General features: G+C 45.7%; 1 protein-coding gene across 3 annotated transcripts in view; it reads left to right on the top strand.

The window, feature by feature from the left end:
* HDLBP (high density lipoprotein binding protein) overlaps positions 1-18,460 on the top strand; it is an 84,087-nt gene that overhangs the window by 48,165 nt on the left and 17,462 nt on the right. For all 3 annotated transcript variants that reach the window (XM_059703856.1, XM_059703857.1, XM_059703855.1), the window contains exons 6-15: positions 9,076-9,282; positions 9,392-9,607; positions 10,105-10,311; positions 10,444-10,551; positions 11,506-11,610; positions 11,936-12,014; positions 14,381-14,520; positions 16,823-16,927; positions 17,051-17,164; positions 18,259-18,345. In XM_059703856.1, coding sequence (XP_059559839.1) covers positions 9,076-9,282; positions 9,392-9,607; positions 10,105-10,311; positions 10,444-10,551; positions 11,506-11,610; positions 11,936-12,014; positions 14,381-14,520; positions 16,823-16,927; positions 17,051-17,164; positions 18,259-18,345 — 1,368 coding nt within the window. The remainder of the gene's footprint in view (positions 1-9,075; positions 9,283-9,391; positions 9,608-10,104; positions 10,312-10,443; positions 10,552-11,505; positions 11,611-11,935; positions 12,015-14,380; positions 14,521-16,822; positions 16,928-17,050; positions 17,165-18,258; positions 18,346-18,460) is intronic.

Here is an 18,460-nt window from a genome sequence, read left to right as displayed (position 1 = left end):
TTTCTGTACACTCGTGGTTAGGTCTTGGGGCTTGGTTATTTTCACATTCAACTTGTTTTTTTGGCAAGAAAACTTGTGGGCGGTGCTGTGAACTTGGTGTTGAGTCCAAGATTGATCCGTAGACTGAGGTGTCTTCAGCCAGATTCATCCATTATAAAGTTCCTGATCCATCTGTGTTGTCCTTGCCTCATGCACTGCTGGTGGCTGCCTGGCTCCATCAGGGAGATGGCTTTCTCATCCCATCCCCATCCACCTCCACCCCACATCTGCAGGTACTCTGTGAAGAGCGTCTCTGCTGTTGGAGTGGGAAGGGCAGGTCCTTTTCCTTCCCCCTAATTTTTAGACTGAATTGGCCCTCTCACATCTTCACTCGTGATCATTAATTATTTTTAAGTGTCATTAGAATTTTTAAAAGAATTTTTTATTGATTTTAGAGAGGGAGGAAGGGAAAGAGAAAGAAACATCAATGTGAAAGGGAAACATCGATAGGCTCCCACCTGCATGCCCCCTACTGAGGTTTGAGCCCACAACCCAGGCATGTGCCCTGACCTAGAATCAAACCGGCAACTTTTTTGGTGCACCGGAGGACACACTCAACCGAGTCATACAGACCAGGGCAGGACTTTTGATGTGTTAAGTTGCCTCATCTTCGGCCAGTGGTTGGACTCCTCCCTGTTGGCTTCTTGCAATTTTCTGCCAGGCCCATCCACCTTCGTTCACTTCCTGATTTCTAACAAAGACGTGTGGACTGACCTTAACCATGTCTTTCCACAGACCCAAAGTCTGCGAATTCTTTTTTTTTCTTTTTTTTATTTTATTAAATCTTTATTGTTCAGATTATTACATTTGTTCCTCTTTTTTTCCCCCCATAGCTCCCCTCCACCCAGTTCCCACCCCACCCTCTGCCCTTACCCCCCCACTGTCCTCATCCATAGGTGCACAATTTTTGTCCAGTCTCTTCCCGCATCTCCCACACCCCTTTCCCCCCCAAGAATAGTGAGTCCATTCCCTTTCTATGTCCCTGATTCTATTATAATCACCAGTTCATTCTGTTCATCAGATTATTTATTTACTTGATTCTTAGATTCACTTGTTGATAGATGCATATTTGTTGTTCATAATTAGTATCTTTACCTTCCTCTTCTTCTTTTTTTTTTAATTAAATCTTTATTGTTCAGATCATTACATTTGTTCCTCTTTTTTTTTCCCCCCATAACTCCCCTCCTCCCAGTTCCCGCCCCACCCTCCGCCCTCACTCCCCACCCACTGTCCTCATCCATAGGTGCACGATTTTTGTCCAGTCTCTTCCCACATCTCCCACACCCCTTTCCCCCCCAAGAATAGTCAGTCCATTCCCTTTCTATGTCCCTGATTCTATTATAATCAACAGTTCATTCTGTTCATCAGATTATTTATTCACTTGATTCTTAGATTCACTTGTTGATAGATGCATATTTGTTGTTCATAATGTGTATCTTTACCCTTTTCTTCCTCTTCCTCTTCTCAAAGGACACCTTTCAGCATTTCATATAATCCTGGTTTGGTGGTGATGAACTCCTTTAGCTTTTCCTTATCTGTGAAGCTCTTTATCTGACCTTCAATTCTGAATGATAGCTTTGCTGGATAAAGTAATCTTGGTTGTAGGTTCTTGGTATTCATCACTTTGAATATTTCTTGCCACTCCCTTCTGGCCTGCAAAGTTTCTGTTGAGAAATCAGCTGACAGTCGTATGGGTATTCCCTTGTAGGTAACTGAGTTTCTTTCTCTTGCTGTTTTTAAGATTCTCTCTTTATCTTTTGCTCTTGGCATTTTAATTATGATGTGTCTTGGTGTGGTCCTCTTTGGATTCCTTTTGTTTGGGGTTCTCCGCGCTTCTTGGACCTGTAAGTCCATTTCTTTCACCAGGTGGGGGAAGTTTTCTGTCATTATTTCTTCAAATAGGTTTTCAATATCTTGCTCTCTCTCATCTTCTGGCACCCCTATAATTCTGATGTTGGTACGCTTGAAGCTGTCCCAGAGGCTCCTTACACTATCCTCGCATTTTTGGATTCTTTTTTCATTTTGCTTTTCCGGTTGGATGTTTTTTGCTTCCTCGCATTTCAAATCATTGACTTGATTCTTGCGCTCCTCTGGTCTGTTGTCGGGCGTCTGTATAATATTCGTTATTTCAGTCCGTGTATGCTTAATTTCTCGTTGGTTCCCCAATATAAGATCGAGGGTCTTATTAGTTTTCGTGTAGATCTCATTAAGTTTATCGACAGCTTCTAAACAGTTCTTGAAAGACCTTAAAAGTGTGGTTCTGAACTCTATATCTTCCATTGACAATTTTGTCCTGTTTCTTTGTCTCCGCATTTTGTTATGCTTCCTTGGTGTACCCCCTAGTGGTTTTTGTTCGAAGTCTTATAGTTAAATCTTGATTGTTGTAGCTAATTCCAGGGAGGGTTTGACCTCCAGGCCAAGTGGCTATGAGAATCAGCTGTGTCAGCAGTGAGAGAACTTCTGTCCTCTAGGGAGGTACTAATCTAGCCTTTGCCTGAGGCTATCCGGCAAATGCCTCTGTGCAGGGCTTGGGCGGGGCGGGTCGCACAGGATCAACAGGGTGGGCCGGAGAGAGCAGTTATGGCGGCTCTCAGTCCTGTCCCCAGGGGCTCTGCCTCTCTGGGTCCCAGCACCCGCTGCAAAGCTTGGAGAGAAAGCTGCACTCGCTCTGACCGAAGCCAGACAGTCCCGCTTCTCCCGTTTGAGTCTGGGTCCCTAAAGACTCGCCCGGATCTGGTGCTCAGAGTCTGCGACTCCCTCCCGATTGAAAACAACAACCGCGCCCTCCGCCGCCAGCCCGCTCCGCGCACTCCGCACCTCAGAATTTGACTTCAGCACTGCGCCTCCTCTGAGTGTCCGTGTGCGTTTCTCTTTCCTCCTAGTTGTAGGACTTCCACTCAGCCAGCGTTCCTGTGGTTCTGGGTGATGTCCGTTCTGTGTTTTAGTTTCACTTTTGAAGTAGTTGTTCAAAGCAGCAAACTCCGGCGTTAACCTATGCCGCCATCTTGGTTCTCCTCTGTCTGTAGGTTCTGTGTAGGTTCTGTCTTCTGAGCTCTGACTGCTAAGTTCTGTCTACCTTCCTCTTCTTAAAGGATACCTTTCAGCATTTCATATAATACTGGTTTGGTGGTGATGAACTCCTTTAGCTTTTCTTTATCTGTGAAGCTCTTTATCTGACCTTCAATTCTGAATGATAGCTTTGCTGGATAAAGTAATCTTGGTTGTAGGTTCTTGGCATTCATCATTTTGAATATTTCTTGCAACTCCCTTCTGGCCTGCAAAGTTTCTGTTGAGAAATCAGCTGACAGTCGTATGGGTACTCCCTTGTAGGTAACTGAGTTTCTTTCTCTTGCTGCTTTTTTTTTTTTTTTTAAATATATTTTATTGATTTTTTACAGAGAGGAAGGGAGAGAGATAGTTAGAAACATCGATGAGAGAAACATCGATTAGCTGCCTCCTGCACATCTCCTACTGGGGATGTGCCCGCAACCCAGGTACTTGCCCTTGACCGGAATCAAACCTGGGACCTTTCAGTTCGCAGGCCGACGCTCTATCCATTGAGCCAAACCGGTTTCAGCCTCTTGCTGCTTTTAAGATTCTCTCTTTGTCTTTTGCTCTTGGCATTTTAATTATGATGTGTCTTGGCGTGGTCCTCTTTGGATTCCTTTTGTTTGGGGTTCTCTTCACTTCCTGGACTTGTAAGTCTATTTCTTTCACCAGGTAGGGGAAGTTTTCTGTCATTATTTCTTCAAATAGGTTTTCAATGTCTTGTTCTCTCTCTTCTTCTGGCAGCCCTATAATTCTGATGTTGGTACGCTTGAAGCTGTCCCAGAGGCTCCTTACACTATCTTCGTATTTTCGGATTCTTTTTTCATTTTGCTTTTCTGGTTGGGTGTTTTTTGCTTCTTCGCATTTCAAATCTTTGCCTTGATTCTTGCGCTCCTCTGGTCTGCTGTTGGGAGTCTGTATAATATTCGTTATTTCAGTCTGTGTATGCTTAATTTCTAGTTGGTTCTTTATCATAACATCAAGGGTCTCATTAGATTTCTTGAGGATCTCATTAAGTTTATCAGCGGCTTCTAGACAGTTCTTGAGAGACCTTAAAAGTGTGGTTCTGAACTCAGTATCCTCCATTGACAGTTTTGTCCTGTTTCTTTGTCTCTTCACTTTTTATGCTTTCTTGGTGCACCCCCTAGTGGTCTTTGTGCGCAGTTTTGTTGTAGTTAAGCCTTGATTGTTGTAGTTAATACTAGGGGGATTTGACCTCCTGGCCAACTGGCTGTGAGAATCAGCTGTGTCTGCAGTGGGAAAACTTCTGTCCTCTAGGGAGGTGCTAATCTAGCCTTTGCCTGAGGCTATCTGGCAAATGGCTCTGCGCAGGGCTTGGGCAGGGCGGGTCGCACAGGATCAACAGGGCAGGTGGAGGGAGCAGTTATGGCTGCTCTCAGTCCCGTCCCCAGAGGCTCTGCCTCTCAGAGTCCCAGCAACCGCTGCAAACCTCGGAGAGAAAGCTGCCCTTGCGTTCTGACCGATGCCAGACAGTCCCGCTTCTCCCGTTTGAGTCTGGGTCCTTAGAGACTCGCCCAGAACTGGAGCTCAGAATCTGAGACTCCCTTCCGATTGAAAATGACAACCGCGCCCTCAGCTACCAGCCCGCTCCGTGCGTACCTCCGCACCTTTGTATTTTCCACACTGCGCCTCCTCTGAGTCTCGTATGCTGTTGTCTTTCCTTCCAGTTGAAGAATTTCCCCTCAGCCAGTCTTCCTGTGGTTCTGGGCGATGTCCGTTCCGTCTTTTAGTTGTATTTTTGAAGTGGTTGTTCGAGGCAGCTAACTCCGGTGTTTGTGTCCAAGAATTCATGATGTTTGTAGTGGGAAGTTTCTTGAGTTACTGAGCCTTCTAATTAAGGTGAAGGGTTGTGGATTTTGCAGTCACTTGGAGTCATTTTTCTCTCTGTTTATGTTAGGCTATCATCCTGATTAAGTAGTTGGGTTCATTTTCTGTTATTTATTTTCCATGTTTAAAAGTTACTTAGCCCTGGCCGGTGTGGCTCAGTTGGTTGAGCAGCATCCCATGCACTGAAAGGTCACCAGGGTCAGGGCACATACCCAGGTTGTGGGTTCAATGCCCAGTCAGGGTGTGTGTGGGAGGCAGCTGATCCATGTCTCTCTCTCTCTCTCTCTTATCTCCTCCTCCCTCTCCCTCCCTCTCTAAAATTTTTAAAAATTTTTTAAGTTACATTTTTAAAAAAGTAACAAACATTTGATGATTGCACAGTCAAAGCTGTGCGATCAGGTAGGTACATGCAGAGCCAGACTCTTCGTCCTTCTCCCACCCTACCTGCTTGGTGGCTTTTATTTTTATTTTTTATTTTTTTATTTCAGAGAAGGGAGAGAGAGAGATAGAAACATCAATGATGAGAGACACTCTTTAATCAGCTGCCTCCTGCACGCCCCCTACTGGGAATCAAGCCCACAACCCAGGTATGTGCCCAGACCCGGAATTGAACCAGTGACCTCCTGGTTCACAGGTCAGTGCTCAACCATGGAGCCACACCCGCCAGGCCTGGGTGACATTCTTAGTCTTTGGTGTATCCTTCCTATTTGGGTTGGAGAATAGGGGCAAAAGGTAGCTGGCCATAGACTCTGTCCTACATCCTGTTTTTCCTGCATATTTTTTGGAGGTGTCTGCATATTAGCACATAGCGACCTTCCTCGCTTCTTCATACAGCCAAGGGATGTGGTGCCCAGGGAATTATTTGGGCATTCCCATTGATGGGCATTTGAGTAGCTTCCCAATTTCTGTTGTTATGAATCATGTCACAGGAAAACCTTGTGCACATGCCATTTCCTACTTTACCTAGCATATCTCAGGGTTGGTTTCCATGAAGGTGATGGGTCAGCAGTAGCAGCAGGTGTGATTTTGCCATAACAGCTAGGTCCCCTTCCTCCAGGCTGTACCCTTGCACTCCATTCCTTCCCCATGGCCAAGCCAGGCCCAGCCAGTATTTGAATATTTCAGGCTGAAAGGCAGCGGAGTAAACTTTTTTGTTGTTGGCAGTCTTCACCCAAGGATATTTTCCATTGATTTTTAGAGAGAGAGAAAGGGATGGGTAGAGACAGAGAGAAACATTGATGTGAGAGACATATCAATTGGTTGCCTCCTGCATATGTCCCCACCAGGGCCAAGGATCGAGCCTTTAACTGAAGTACGTGCCTTTGACCAAAATCGAACCAGGACCCTTCAGTCCTCCAGCCGCTGCTCTATCCACTGAGCCAAACTGGTTAGGACTGAGTAAACTTATTTGCATTGTTCTGGTGAGCAAGATTAAGCATCTTTCCACATCTAAAGGTCTTTTGCTTTTCTCTGTGCACTGTCTGTTCTTTTGCCCTTTTCTATCAAGTTAAAGTTGTGCATCTTGCTCAGTGTATTAGGGCTCCTAAAAACCCTTCTCAGTCATATGTTACAAATAATATTTCCCAGTTTGCCATTTGTGTTTGATCTTGTGTTCTGCTTTGTGAAAGTTTATTAATGTGTAGTGAAATTCATTGAACAGTTTGTTATTTTGAGTCACTGTTATGGAAGTTTTTTTCACATAGGTATTGTAAGAATGTTTATTGTAGCCAAAACCGGTTTGGCTCAGTGGATAGAGCGTCGGCCTGCCGACTGAAAGGTCCCGGGTTCGATTCCGGTCAAGGGCATGTACCTGGGTTGCGGGCACATCCCCAGTGGGAGATGTGCAGGAGGCAGCTGATCGATGTTTCTCTCTCATCGATGTTTCTAACTCTCTATCTCTCTCTCTTCCTCTCTGTAAAAAATCAATAAAATATATTAAAAAAAAAAAAAGAAGAATGTTTATTGTATTCCTCTGGTGCATTTAAGGATGTTCTTATATTCCAGTTCCTGTTCTGTGTGGAATTTATTGTGAATGGTGTGGGCTACACATCCAGTTTCACTCTTTCCCATATGGCTTTCCCATCATCAATTTTTTTTTTAAATCAGTACTGTGGTGCTGGCAGTGCATGGCCTAAAGGAATTTCCCCCCACTGATTTTGAGTGGCTGTTTATATCAAGTTCTAAATGTTCATATTAACTTGGATATGTTCCTGGGTTTTCACTTCTGACCTTTTGGGATCTCTGTGTGCTAGAGTTCTCCTGATTTAGTATTGATGGTTTCATACTTTCATGTGTATACAGTACAGTGTTTCCCATCTCTCCCGTACTGTTCTTTTTTAGGGTTTTCCTGTCTGTTGTATTCTTTTTTGTTTACATGCAAACTTTACAATCAGCCTTTTGCTCACAGTTGCATTAGACCTCCTAAGGGATGTTGTCTGATTGCTAATGCCTACATTCCACCTCTTTTACTGGCTTATAGTCCAACTACTTTATTGTCTTTTTCCTTTCTTTTGTCTATTGGAAAAGGTGGTCTTTTTCATACATTTTCTAACCCGGTTGTTTTTAGTTAAGATAAAGCTGTTGGCTTCTGGCCCTGGTCGGTGTGGCTCAGTTGGTTGGAGTGTCCTCCTGTACACCAAAAGGTGGCAGGTTCAGTTCCTGGTCAGGGCACATATGTGGGCTGGGGGTTTGATCCTCAGTCGGGGTACATGTGGGAGGCAATTGATCGATATCTCCCTCTCTCCCTTCCTCTTTCACCCTTCCTCTCTCTAAACTCAAATAAAAATCAGTTGTTATAAAAAACAAAGGCTGTTGACCTCTGTATTCTAATTTTGCCTTCCTGTTATAGACAGTAAGAAAAATGTAATAAAGCAGCAGTTTCCCAGGGTTCGAGGCTGTGTGGGCAGGTGCTCTTCCTGTGCAGCCTTGTGCCCCTCTTGTGTGGGGACCTGCTCCAGTGGGTGCGGGCAGTGCATGGCCTAAACAAGCACTTTCCCATTAAGTAGAGCTTTGGGGCTGAGGTAAATGTATTTTGTCATGTTAAAAAATATAGTAAAAATCCACATATAAGTTGACCTGTGCAGTTTACACCTGTGTTCAAGGGGGTCAACTGAATATCCATTGATTTCTATTTTCTTGTAAATTTTTATCATGGATGGATTTAAATTTTGTGGACATGATCACTTGATTATTTCTCTTCATAGATCTAACAATATGCTGAATTATATAAATGGATTTCCTAATATTGAATCATTTTTGGACTAAACCTCATTTGATCACAATGTAGAAGCCAGTGGTCTTAGCTTCTATGCTAGTTGTGAAGTGAGGACCTTTTCTATTGCCTCTGTGATACAATTTAACGGTTTCTGTTGTAAATGTTGAATATTCTGTGTGAAACTGTACGCCTTGGGGGAGAAGAGAAGCTGGCTGATCTGTGACTTTGCTGGGACAGTGGTGGGAACCTTAATGGTTTGCTTCTTTTTAAGTTGCTGGCTGTTCTCTGTACAGAGTTAGACTAGAAACGGCCATCTTCCTCCCAGGTTTCTCTGTGACCTCAGGAAGTTGGTTGATTTCTGACAGTTTGACTTACGAGATGAAGGGTTTAGATTGTTTCCATTTTCTTTACTCAGATGAGTTGTCTGTTTTATTTGCTTGTAAAAGAGACAGGTAGAAAAGTTTATTAATAGACATAGGGTTTATGTCTGAAAAAGGTAGCCCAGTACTCCAGAAACAGAAATGAATCTGGTCTGTCAGTACATCTCTGCCTCCTACGATGTCCCAATATGGTGTTAGGAGTCACCAACATGGAAAACAAGACAGATGAACTTGAATATCCCTGTCTTAGTGGTGGCTTGTAGCTGGGCCGAGAAGATGTTGAATAAAGAATTATCTCCAAATAATTGTGATAGCTGAAAGTGTGACCCGGGTCATACCACACTTGAACTTACCCTAGTCAGGAGGTCTGGGAAAGCATTCCCAAGAAGGTGATGTTTAACCTGAGACTATTCTAAAGGATAATGGGGGTTGGCTAGGCAAAATCAGGTGAGACTTGCATTCTAACCAGAGAGAATATTATGGAAAAACATGCTTTTTCATAACCTACAGGTGCTTTTATTTTCTTTGTTTCTCTACCTATTGTAGGCCTCAGCAACTGTTGCCATTCCCAAAGAACATCATCGCTTTGTTATTGGTAAAAATGGAGAGAAACTACAAGACTTGGAGCTAAAAACGGCAACCAAAATTCAAATCCCACGCCCAGATGACGCAAGTAACCAGATCAGAATCACTGGCACCAAAGAGGGCATCGAGAAAGCTCGCCACGAAGTCCTGCTCATCTCTGCCGAGCAGGTAAGGCCAACTGTGGACCTAGTATTCATATGGCAGCCTTGACCCCAACAGGCCCTATTTGTCCAGGTTGTGCCCAGACCTGTGCTCAGCTGTGTCATTTCATTTCCAGGATAAACGTGCTGTAGAGAGGCTAGAAGTGGAGAAGGCATTCCATCCCTTCATCGCTGGGCCTTATAATCGACTCGTCAGTGAGATCATGCAAGAAACAGGGACGCGCATCAACATCCCCCCACCCAGCGTCAACCGGACAGAGATCGTCTTCACTGGGGAGAAGGAGCAGCTGGCTCAGGCTGTGGCTCGGATCAAGAAGATTTATGAAGAAAAGGTAGCGGTGGGAGGAGGGAAATCCCCATGGGCAGGAATGGAGAGTGAACTGAGCTCGTGCTAAAGGCTTTCCCTTCTATCTGCCAACCTCACTCCGCCTCCCTCACTCTCCCACCCTGGGCTAGATGCACTGCTCACAAGTGGCCACGTCTTTGAGTAAGCTGTTAGCTCCATTTGGTGACTTTGAGGTCTGAAACTTGTTCCTTAATTTGAGGAGAGGATTTGGTATTACTGCTCTTCCAAACTGATCACTGCTTTTCCAAGTTGTAGTAATCAGTTTGGGCTTGACAAATTATCAGGTGATTCTTCTAAGGAGAAAACCCAACCCATGATGAGTGGGGTTTCTGGGATTGGCTGGTCATTGTTTCCCCTTCCGGGGCTCAGCAGCTGTAGTCTAGGCCCCGTGTCCTGATCCCTGCCCTTTTGGTGACAATATTCTGTCTTCGCCTGCCTCTCCTGTGCCCTTCCCTCTGACATCTTTATGGTACTCTTACTTAGAAAAAGAAGACCACAACCATCGCAGTGGAAGTGAAGAAATCCCAGCACAAGTATGTCATTGGGCCCAAGGGCAATTCCTTGCAGGAGATTCTCGAAAGAACTGGAGTTTCTGTGGAGATCCCACCGTCCGACAGCATCTCTGAGACTGTGATACTTCGAGGGGAGCCTGAAAAGCTAGGGCAGGCACTGACTGAGGTCTATGCCAAGGTAACTGCCTCCCAGGGAATCCAGGGCCCGGGCCGTGTTGGGTCAGGGTGCTCGTCTATCGCTAAGTCCAGCTGAGCAACCTGGTGCGTGCTTAGGTAGCCTGGACGTTGGTTTGTTTGCTTGTTTTCCTAGGCTAACAGTTTTACAGTCTCCTCCGTCTCTGCTCCTTCATGGCTTCACCGTTTCATCATTGGCAAGAAGGGGCAGAACTTGGCCAAGATCACTCAGCAGATGCCAAAGGTGAGGGAACATGTTGACCTGCTGCACTGGGTTGGCCTTGCATTCTGTTGTCCTGTTGCTGACTAACTTTCGTTTTGGTGTTGCTGTTTATCCCCTGGGGTGCCTTTGAAGACGGTGGCACATTTTTTTTAAATTAGAATACGTTTTTTTAAATAACTCTTTTTTAAGATGTCTTTTGGTCTTTTTAACCAGAGAGAATGCTAGGTTTGGTCTTTTTAACCAGAGAGAATGCTAGGTTTGATGAATATCTTAAGAAATACCTCACTTAGTTACTATGGCATAATAACTTCCTAATAGTTATGTCTGCAAATTCTGAAGAGCAAAATTTGTCTACAAACTGTATGAAGTGGAGAGCTTGTAGAGTTGTCCTCTGTACCTCTGTACCTCTGTCCTGGAGGCCTCAGTTTTCCCCAGGAAACACCAAAGGACACACCATTGTGTTGGATTCCTGTTATGTGTGGGTGTCGTGTCCTATTTACCCTCTAGCCACTTTATTTCTAAGATCAAAGTCCTGGTCACACTTAATGTGATAACTTCGTGAGGCTAGTCCCCTATGAAGTCACCTCCTCATCTGGTGTGTTATAAACAGGTGGTCTGGTGACCACCCTCAGGCAGCTATACTGGGGTTAAAATTCCGTCCCTGTTAGCTGTCTCATTCTTTATGCAATCAGATGGGAGTAGGGGTTCTACAGTGCGAGTGATATAGGAAGGTGTGCTAAGGTATTTCATGCTTTAAGGTATTGGTGACAAGCACAATGTGTAGGATTTCACAGTTCCTGTTTTGGTAAAGGAAAGATGATTAGACTATATTAAGTAACAAAATAATGGTTGTCCTCAGGCCCCCTTTGCACTTTTTCATGGTGTTGGTGGATTTGCATTCTTGTGAAGTAGTTTGGAATCAGTCACTGCCACTGTGCCATCTCGTGTTCACTGTCCCTTATTTTGGTGCGGTAGGTTCACATCGAGTTTACAGAAGGCGAGGACAAGATCACCCTGGAAGGCCCCACGGAGGATGTCAATGTGGCCCAGGAACAGATCGAAGCTATGGTGAAAGACTTGGTAAGATGCCCCTGTGAGTGTTCCAAGTGCTTTGAACTGGGGATGGGCTGTCATTGTGTCGTGTGGCAGCCAGGCTTCATGGGTGGGCATAGAGACAAGAGGCTGGCCCAGTCGGAGAGTGGTGCATTCTGAGAGTTAGGAGCTGGCCAGAGCCATGGAGAGAGAAGACATTATTTTGAGGAAGGGTCTTTCAAGGGGGCCAGAGGGATGAGCTTGCAATAGTCTTGATGGCTGAGTGGTCAGAAAAGGCGGCAGCTGCTGGCTCTCTCCTGTGGTTCTGGCTGCCCGCTGGCATGTCTCATGGATGCGCTCTGTGTCCTTGCAGATTCACCGCATGGACTATGTGGAGATCAGCATTGACCACAAGTTTCACAGACACCTCATCGGGAAGAGCGGAGCCAACAGTGAGTGAAGTGGACACCATGGGGGCAGGCTGGGAGAAAAGCCACCAGCTATTTGACTGGGTGCCCTCACCCAGTTGTTTGGCCTAGAGATGAATGTGATCAACTGGGTCAGTTCCCTGAGTCACCTACAAGGGCCATGGCAAAGGGACTCCCCAGGGTGTCATCCTGCATGATTCAGCCAGAGCTGCTGGGTGAAGTCCACCAGTGTTGTCTAACCCCTGACCTGGAGCTCACCAAGGAGTCAGACATTTCTAGACTCATGCCCAAGTCAGACAACTCAGGGAGGGATTCTGTTGGACAAACAGTAATATGTGAGCCCAGGTTCCGTGTTGGATTACCTGTGTCAGGTAGGTAGCACAAGGTGGGGCAGCATTGGAAATGTGTTAGGTGAGTTCTGCTTGAATCCCAGGATGTGTTTTAAAATCTCCTCCTTTGCTCAGTTTAACTGCATGGCCATCATGCACATTACAGTGCTTACTAGTTCTGGAGACAGTCCTGTGTTTCACCTTCAGTGGGAGGTGAGGGCTAACACTTAATCTGGTCGTGGGTCCTTCCCTAAGTTGCAAGAACTTCACCTCACTAAGCATGATGTCTCTGTGAGTGCGCCCTCTTTGGATTTTGCCCTGTGCGGTCGCTTTTTTTTTTCTTTCAGAGTACATGTAAACTTGTCACCTGCTTTATTTGGTGCCAGTTTTGTGTTATGGGAGCATTTTAAACAATAGACATTGCACCCACTCAGAGCAGTTCCGGTCACTGCTCACCTGCACACACCATAAACTTGCTTTTGTTCTCTTCGTTTATTTTGGTTAACTGTAGTGTTTCCTTAGGAATGTAAGGAAATGCAATGCTAATATTAATCTCTGGTTTCTGCTCCCTAGGATGTGTGAAACCACTCAGTGTGATTCAGAGAATTGTGTCTGTTCTATTTCTTCTGGTTCATTTCCTAACGCGTGTTTTCTTTCATAATCTAAAACCTGCCACCAGCTTCTGTGTGCTTGTCTGTTGTCCTGCATGGTTCCACCTTGGAACAGTGCCACTTCCGGCCCATGTCCTAGCACATGGGCTTATGGCTATCTCTGTGCTTGGAACCCTCCCTGTGACCCTTTAAGGAGTTTGGCTTCCCTTATTACACAGTGGACCAAATGCTGACCCTGTTTCTGGTGATAAGGCTTCTCCAGGGTGTGGGGCCAGATCTCTAACAGTGGGCACAAGGTGCTGGAGGAGGGTTTTCAACTCCACCTGTTCTGCAAAGGCAGTGAAGAGCTCAGTTTGCACCTGAGCTGACAATGGAGTGTTAGGCAACAGCATGGCCGCCAAGGGGTTCTGAGGTAGTTGATGGGGGTGCTTTTATTTTCAGTTAATGTAAGGGCTTCTGGTTTTTAATTTTTATTTTTTAAATTTTATTTATTTTCAGAAAGGGAGAGGGGGAAAGAGATAGACACATCAACGATGAGAGAGAATCATCAATCGACTGCCTCCTCACAACCCCCACTGGGGATCGAGCCCAAAACCAGGGCATGTGGCATGACCAGGAATTGAACTGTGACCTCTTGGTTCATGGGTCAACATTCAACCACTGAGCAATACTGGCCGGGCTCCTACGACATTTGTCACAAAAACATCACCAAATTTTAAATGAAAATTCAAAACTCTTAAAATATTAAACATGAAATGTGAGCTACACATACATTTGAGAAAAATTAATGAAACAAAATAATTCTTTCTTCACCACTCATTCCAATTTAGGGTCATGTGTGGCTGGAGCCTCTCCTGGCAGCTCAGGGTACAAGGTGGGACCCACCCTGGACAGGTGCCCTTCCAACTCCAGGGATTCTGAGGGACTTTTCTGGATTTTCAAAGGCAGACAGATAACTCTTGTGTGTGTCTAAGATTGAGAGTCACTGGTATGACGTTATCTGCACACTCACAAAGATGGGGACAGTGCAGACAGGGCAGTTCTCTCACATGCACATCCTTGTGATGTGGAAGGAACCTGGAGTCCTCAGAGGAAACTCCACACAGTTCACTGGGAGTCAACTTTTTTCTCGTCAACATAACGAAAGCATATTGAACAAAATGACATTATGTGAGGACCTGCTGTATTCTAAGCCTTGGACACACTCCAGATCAGCTGAGTCTCAGGCTCTGAGCAATTGTTCAGCATGGACAGGTTGATGCTCCATGTGGTCAGTCCTGTGGAGATTGTGCCCAGCTCCTGCTAGAATAGGGGCAGTCTTGCTCTGGGGGGGCCTCATCATCCTTTCTGCTTTGGAGTGACTGGTTAGGTTATTTGGGGCTTTAACCATGTTAATCATTGGTGGAGTGTAGTACAGTCTGAGTCCAAAATGTTTCCTTTTGTTCTTAAGTCAACAGAATCAAAGATCAGTACAAGGTGTCTGTACGCATCCCTCCCGACAGCGAGAAGAGCAACCTGATCCGCATCGAGGGGGACCCGCAGGGTGTGCAGCAGGCCAAGCGGGAGCTGCTGGAGCTTGCCTCCCGCATGGTGAGCCCTGTGGCGGGTCCTGTGGGAGCATTGTTGGCATGTCCCAGAGAATGGAATCGCTAAGTGTCCCGTTGGGCTACTGCTATGCCAGGGGGGCTCTGGAGATCTGCAGTGGAGAACTCAGCCTTGGTTAAACCCTGGCTTCCATGACACGTCAGTACCAACTCCAGGGATTGTGAGAGACTTTTCTGGATTTTCAAAGGCAGACAGATGACTCGTGTGTGTCTAAGATTGAGAGTCACTGGTATGACGTTATCTGCAAACAGAAAGGGGACACAGTGGGCCTTGTTCGCTACGTCCAGATTAAAGTACTATGCTGTCCTCGGCCTGCTCCCAGCACCCGACTGAGTCAAATACACATAACCACACAATAGTGAGTCTCAACCTGGGCTGTACGTGACTCACTGGGGTGCCTTTGACTCCAGATGAGTCCAATATTGTATGAGTGCTCAGAGCTTAGCATGAACATGTACAGACTCTCAGGAAAGCCCAAGGCAATGTAGGACTTCTACCTCGTCAGGGTAGGAGCAAGTCCCAGGGTCAGCTTCCTTTACCCTGGCATTCTTACAGATCAAGCATGTCAAACTCAAAGGCTAACATGGGCCAAATAACAAGGTTTAAGTTTATGTGGGCTGCAAAAAAAAAAAAAAAACACCTTAAATTTTCATAGAAACGTAGGTTTATTTCGATAGAGACATGCTGAATCCAAAGGGCTGAAATAAATGAGTAATCGTTAACATAAAATAATAGAACGTTTTAATAAAAATTAATAGTTTTCCTTGGACATTAACTCACCAGACACTGAATAACTGCACAAATTAGTAAGAATAACACAAATAAGCCTATTTTTCTTGTTCTCCGAAAGCAAAATATTTCCTGTTGCACACACCAAAAACAAGTCAGTACAAGACTAATGACATGGCAATTGGCTGCTAAAATATTTGCTGCTGGTATTAGTGGAAAGAAATGGTGCACCTGCCCAGCGTAAGAGGAATGAATGCAACACAATTAGAGTAATCAGTAATTAGCAAACATAGTTCGTTAATAATAACTAGAAACCTGGTGCACGGATTTGTGCACCGGTGGGGTCCCTCAGCCTGGCCTGCGGTGATCCAGCCGAAACCTGCTCCATGACATCCCCCAAGGGGTCCTGGATTGTGAGAGCGCGTAGGACCCCACCAGTGCATGATCTGGGCCAGGGAGTGACTGCAGGAGGGCTCCAGGGCATGTCCAGCCACGTCTCACCCAGTCACTATCAGCCGGACCCCAGCAGCAAGCTAACCTACCCATCAGAGCGTCTGCCCCCTGGTGGTCAGTGCACATCATAGTGATTGGTCAACAGTTGCTTAGGCTTTTACATATATATATATAATGTATAACAGGATATTGTAAAAATTAAGTTATGAAATTTTTATTAAAACATTTCTTACATACCATATTGGCTGGGTCACAAAAATATTGTTTGTGGGCTGCATGTGGCCCGAGGGCCACAAGTTTAACATGCTTGTAGATGTTTTCACTACCCATGTGAAGGGCCCCAAATTGGAGGCCAGCTTTATGTAGTAACTTCGTGGCCTCAGCTGTAGTCCAGGGCATGGCATGGCCTTCTGCCACTCTCTAGCTGTCCCTGAACTTACTCCTCAGCCTGGGAGTGTCCTAGGTTCTCCCCTACATCAGCCAGCTCTTATCCTGACCATCCATGGTCCCTTGCTCTGGCGTCTAGTTACTAGAGTGCTGAACACTCGTTTCTCTGTCACCCCAATGCTCCAGAATCTCCTAGATAGGTAGTGTTTTTCCCTGCTTTCCACCCCTGCTTCTATATCTTCTGACGTAACAGGCCCTCAGGAGCAGCAGTCGTCAACTGGTTGGCAGCTGCTGCTCTGGAGGATAGTGTGGACCATCCTCCACACTGAACATAGGTTCAGTGCCCCATGTTGAGTGATTCTTAATGCACATGGGCAGTCATCCCAGCCTCCTGGTGGTGAGGAGGGATCGTTCCCTGCTGTGCAGTGTCAGGCCTCAGTTCTTGTTAAAAACACAGCACTGAGTGAATGGCTCTGGTAAATATGGCTCCTGCAGTAGCACTTTTGGTTGGAGGGGTCTGCACTCAGTTCTTTCGTTACACTTTGTTCAGGAGAACAGTGTGCACCCAGAGCAGCACACAGTGTGGCAGGTGGAGAGGGCAGGTAGCTAGTGGGTGCTGTCTACTGGCCAGTGTGGCTGGCACTACCTCCCTGCTGTGAGGGAGGTTGTTCACCTTGCTTGTAATAAGTGCATTTATTTCTTGTCCATGTATTTTCAGGAAAACGAGCGTACCAAGGATCTAATCATTGAGCAGAGATTTCATCGCACAATCATTGGGCAGAAGGGTGAACGGATTCGTGAAATTCGGGACAAATTCCCAGAGGTAGTTGCCCAGCAGCCTTATTTGGATAACCCTCCGGCAGCGGTCTGATTGGCATTTGGGAGTATTCAATTTTTTAGCATTCTCACCAATAATCGAACTTGGTCTCCTGGTGATTTATTCTAGGTTATCATCAACTTTCCAGACCCAGCACAAAAAAGTGATATTGTCCAACTTAGAGGGCCCAAGAATGAAGTGGAAAAGTGTACAAAATACATGCAGAAGATGGTTGCTGATTTGGTAGGAGATGCTTTCCATCCTTTATTGTGTGATGGCGGGGGGGGACGGGGGGGACGGGGGACACATGTGCCATCAGCACACTTGGGCATTAGGTGAGTCTGCCATCTCAGGGACTTGGGACAAAGTCATGATGCTACCTTTCAACACCTGAAATTACACTGGCAGAAATTGTCACAGCTTGAGTGTTCCATGGAATTAAAGTGGGGAGCTCCTGTATGTCCCATACCAAGTGACCTTGTTTCCTTCATGGGTCTTCAGACACCTAGGAAACTGTCCCATCCAGTGAGGAGAGAGACTTGTACAAGTAGTGTCATTTATGGATTGTTCTTTCCTCAGACCTAGAAAGGGAGGAGACGGTTGATGGAGAGGCTGCAGGCGTCCCTGTGCTCTCTACAGTCACTTGCAGGCATGCACTTAGCTTGTGACCCCCTGGGAGAGGAGCTGCCTGGGCTCCTTAGCACTGGGCTTGTCCTGCTGCCCAGTAGAGCTGGGTGTTCTGAGCTTAATCCTCTTTTTGTCCATCCCCAGCCTGCTCTCCTCCTGTATTGGCACCCACTCCCTTTTACCCTAGAGCAGTGATGGTGAACCTTTTGAGCTCGGCGTGTCAGCATTTTGAAAAACCCTAACTTAACTCTGGTGCCGTGTCACATATAGAAATTTTTTGATATTTGCAACCATAGTAAAACAAAGACTTATATTTTTGATATTTATTTTATATATTTAAATGCCATTTAACAAAGAAAAATCAACCAAAAAAATGAGTTCGCGTGTCACCTCTGACACGCGTGTCATAGGTTCGCAATCACTGCCCTAGAGGCCCAATTGAGGGTACCTGGGTAGACTTGATTGCTTCTGGATTGTGGAACACACATCTGACAGGTTGTAGGGTCTGTGGCAGTCCACTTTTTATAAAAGGGGGCCCTGCACCTGTCAACTGTGACAGGTCAGGTGAGTTAGTTGTTGAGTAGTTATCTCACCCATCCTCTTCTGAAGGTCAGAAAGTAAGAGAGACGCAGGACAAAGTCTTCCCTAGCATTCTGTCGTTTAGGGACGCTCTAGCTTGACGGTTAATTTGGCAATCTCTTGTTTTTAAGGTGGAAAATAGTTATTCGATCTCTGTTCCGATCTTCAAGCAGTTTCACAAGAACATCATTGGGAAAGGAGGCGCAAACATTAAAAAGGTGACTGGCCGGCTTGTCCCCAGAATTGTGGCTCTTCTCACCTTGCCCTCCATGGTCCTGTGCCATTCTAGCTTTAAATTTGAAGGAGGGGCCTTACTTCCTAGCTCTGGGCTCT

Source organism: Myotis daubentonii, chromosome 7 (assembly GCF_963259705.1).
Source record: "Myotis daubentonii chromosome 7, mMyoDau2.1, whole genome shotgun sequence".
Taxonomy (NCBI): domain Eukaryota; kingdom Metazoa; phylum Chordata; class Mammalia; order Chiroptera; family Vespertilionidae; genus Myotis; species Myotis daubentonii.
This window is presented reverse-complemented; position numbering and strand designations above follow the sequence as displayed.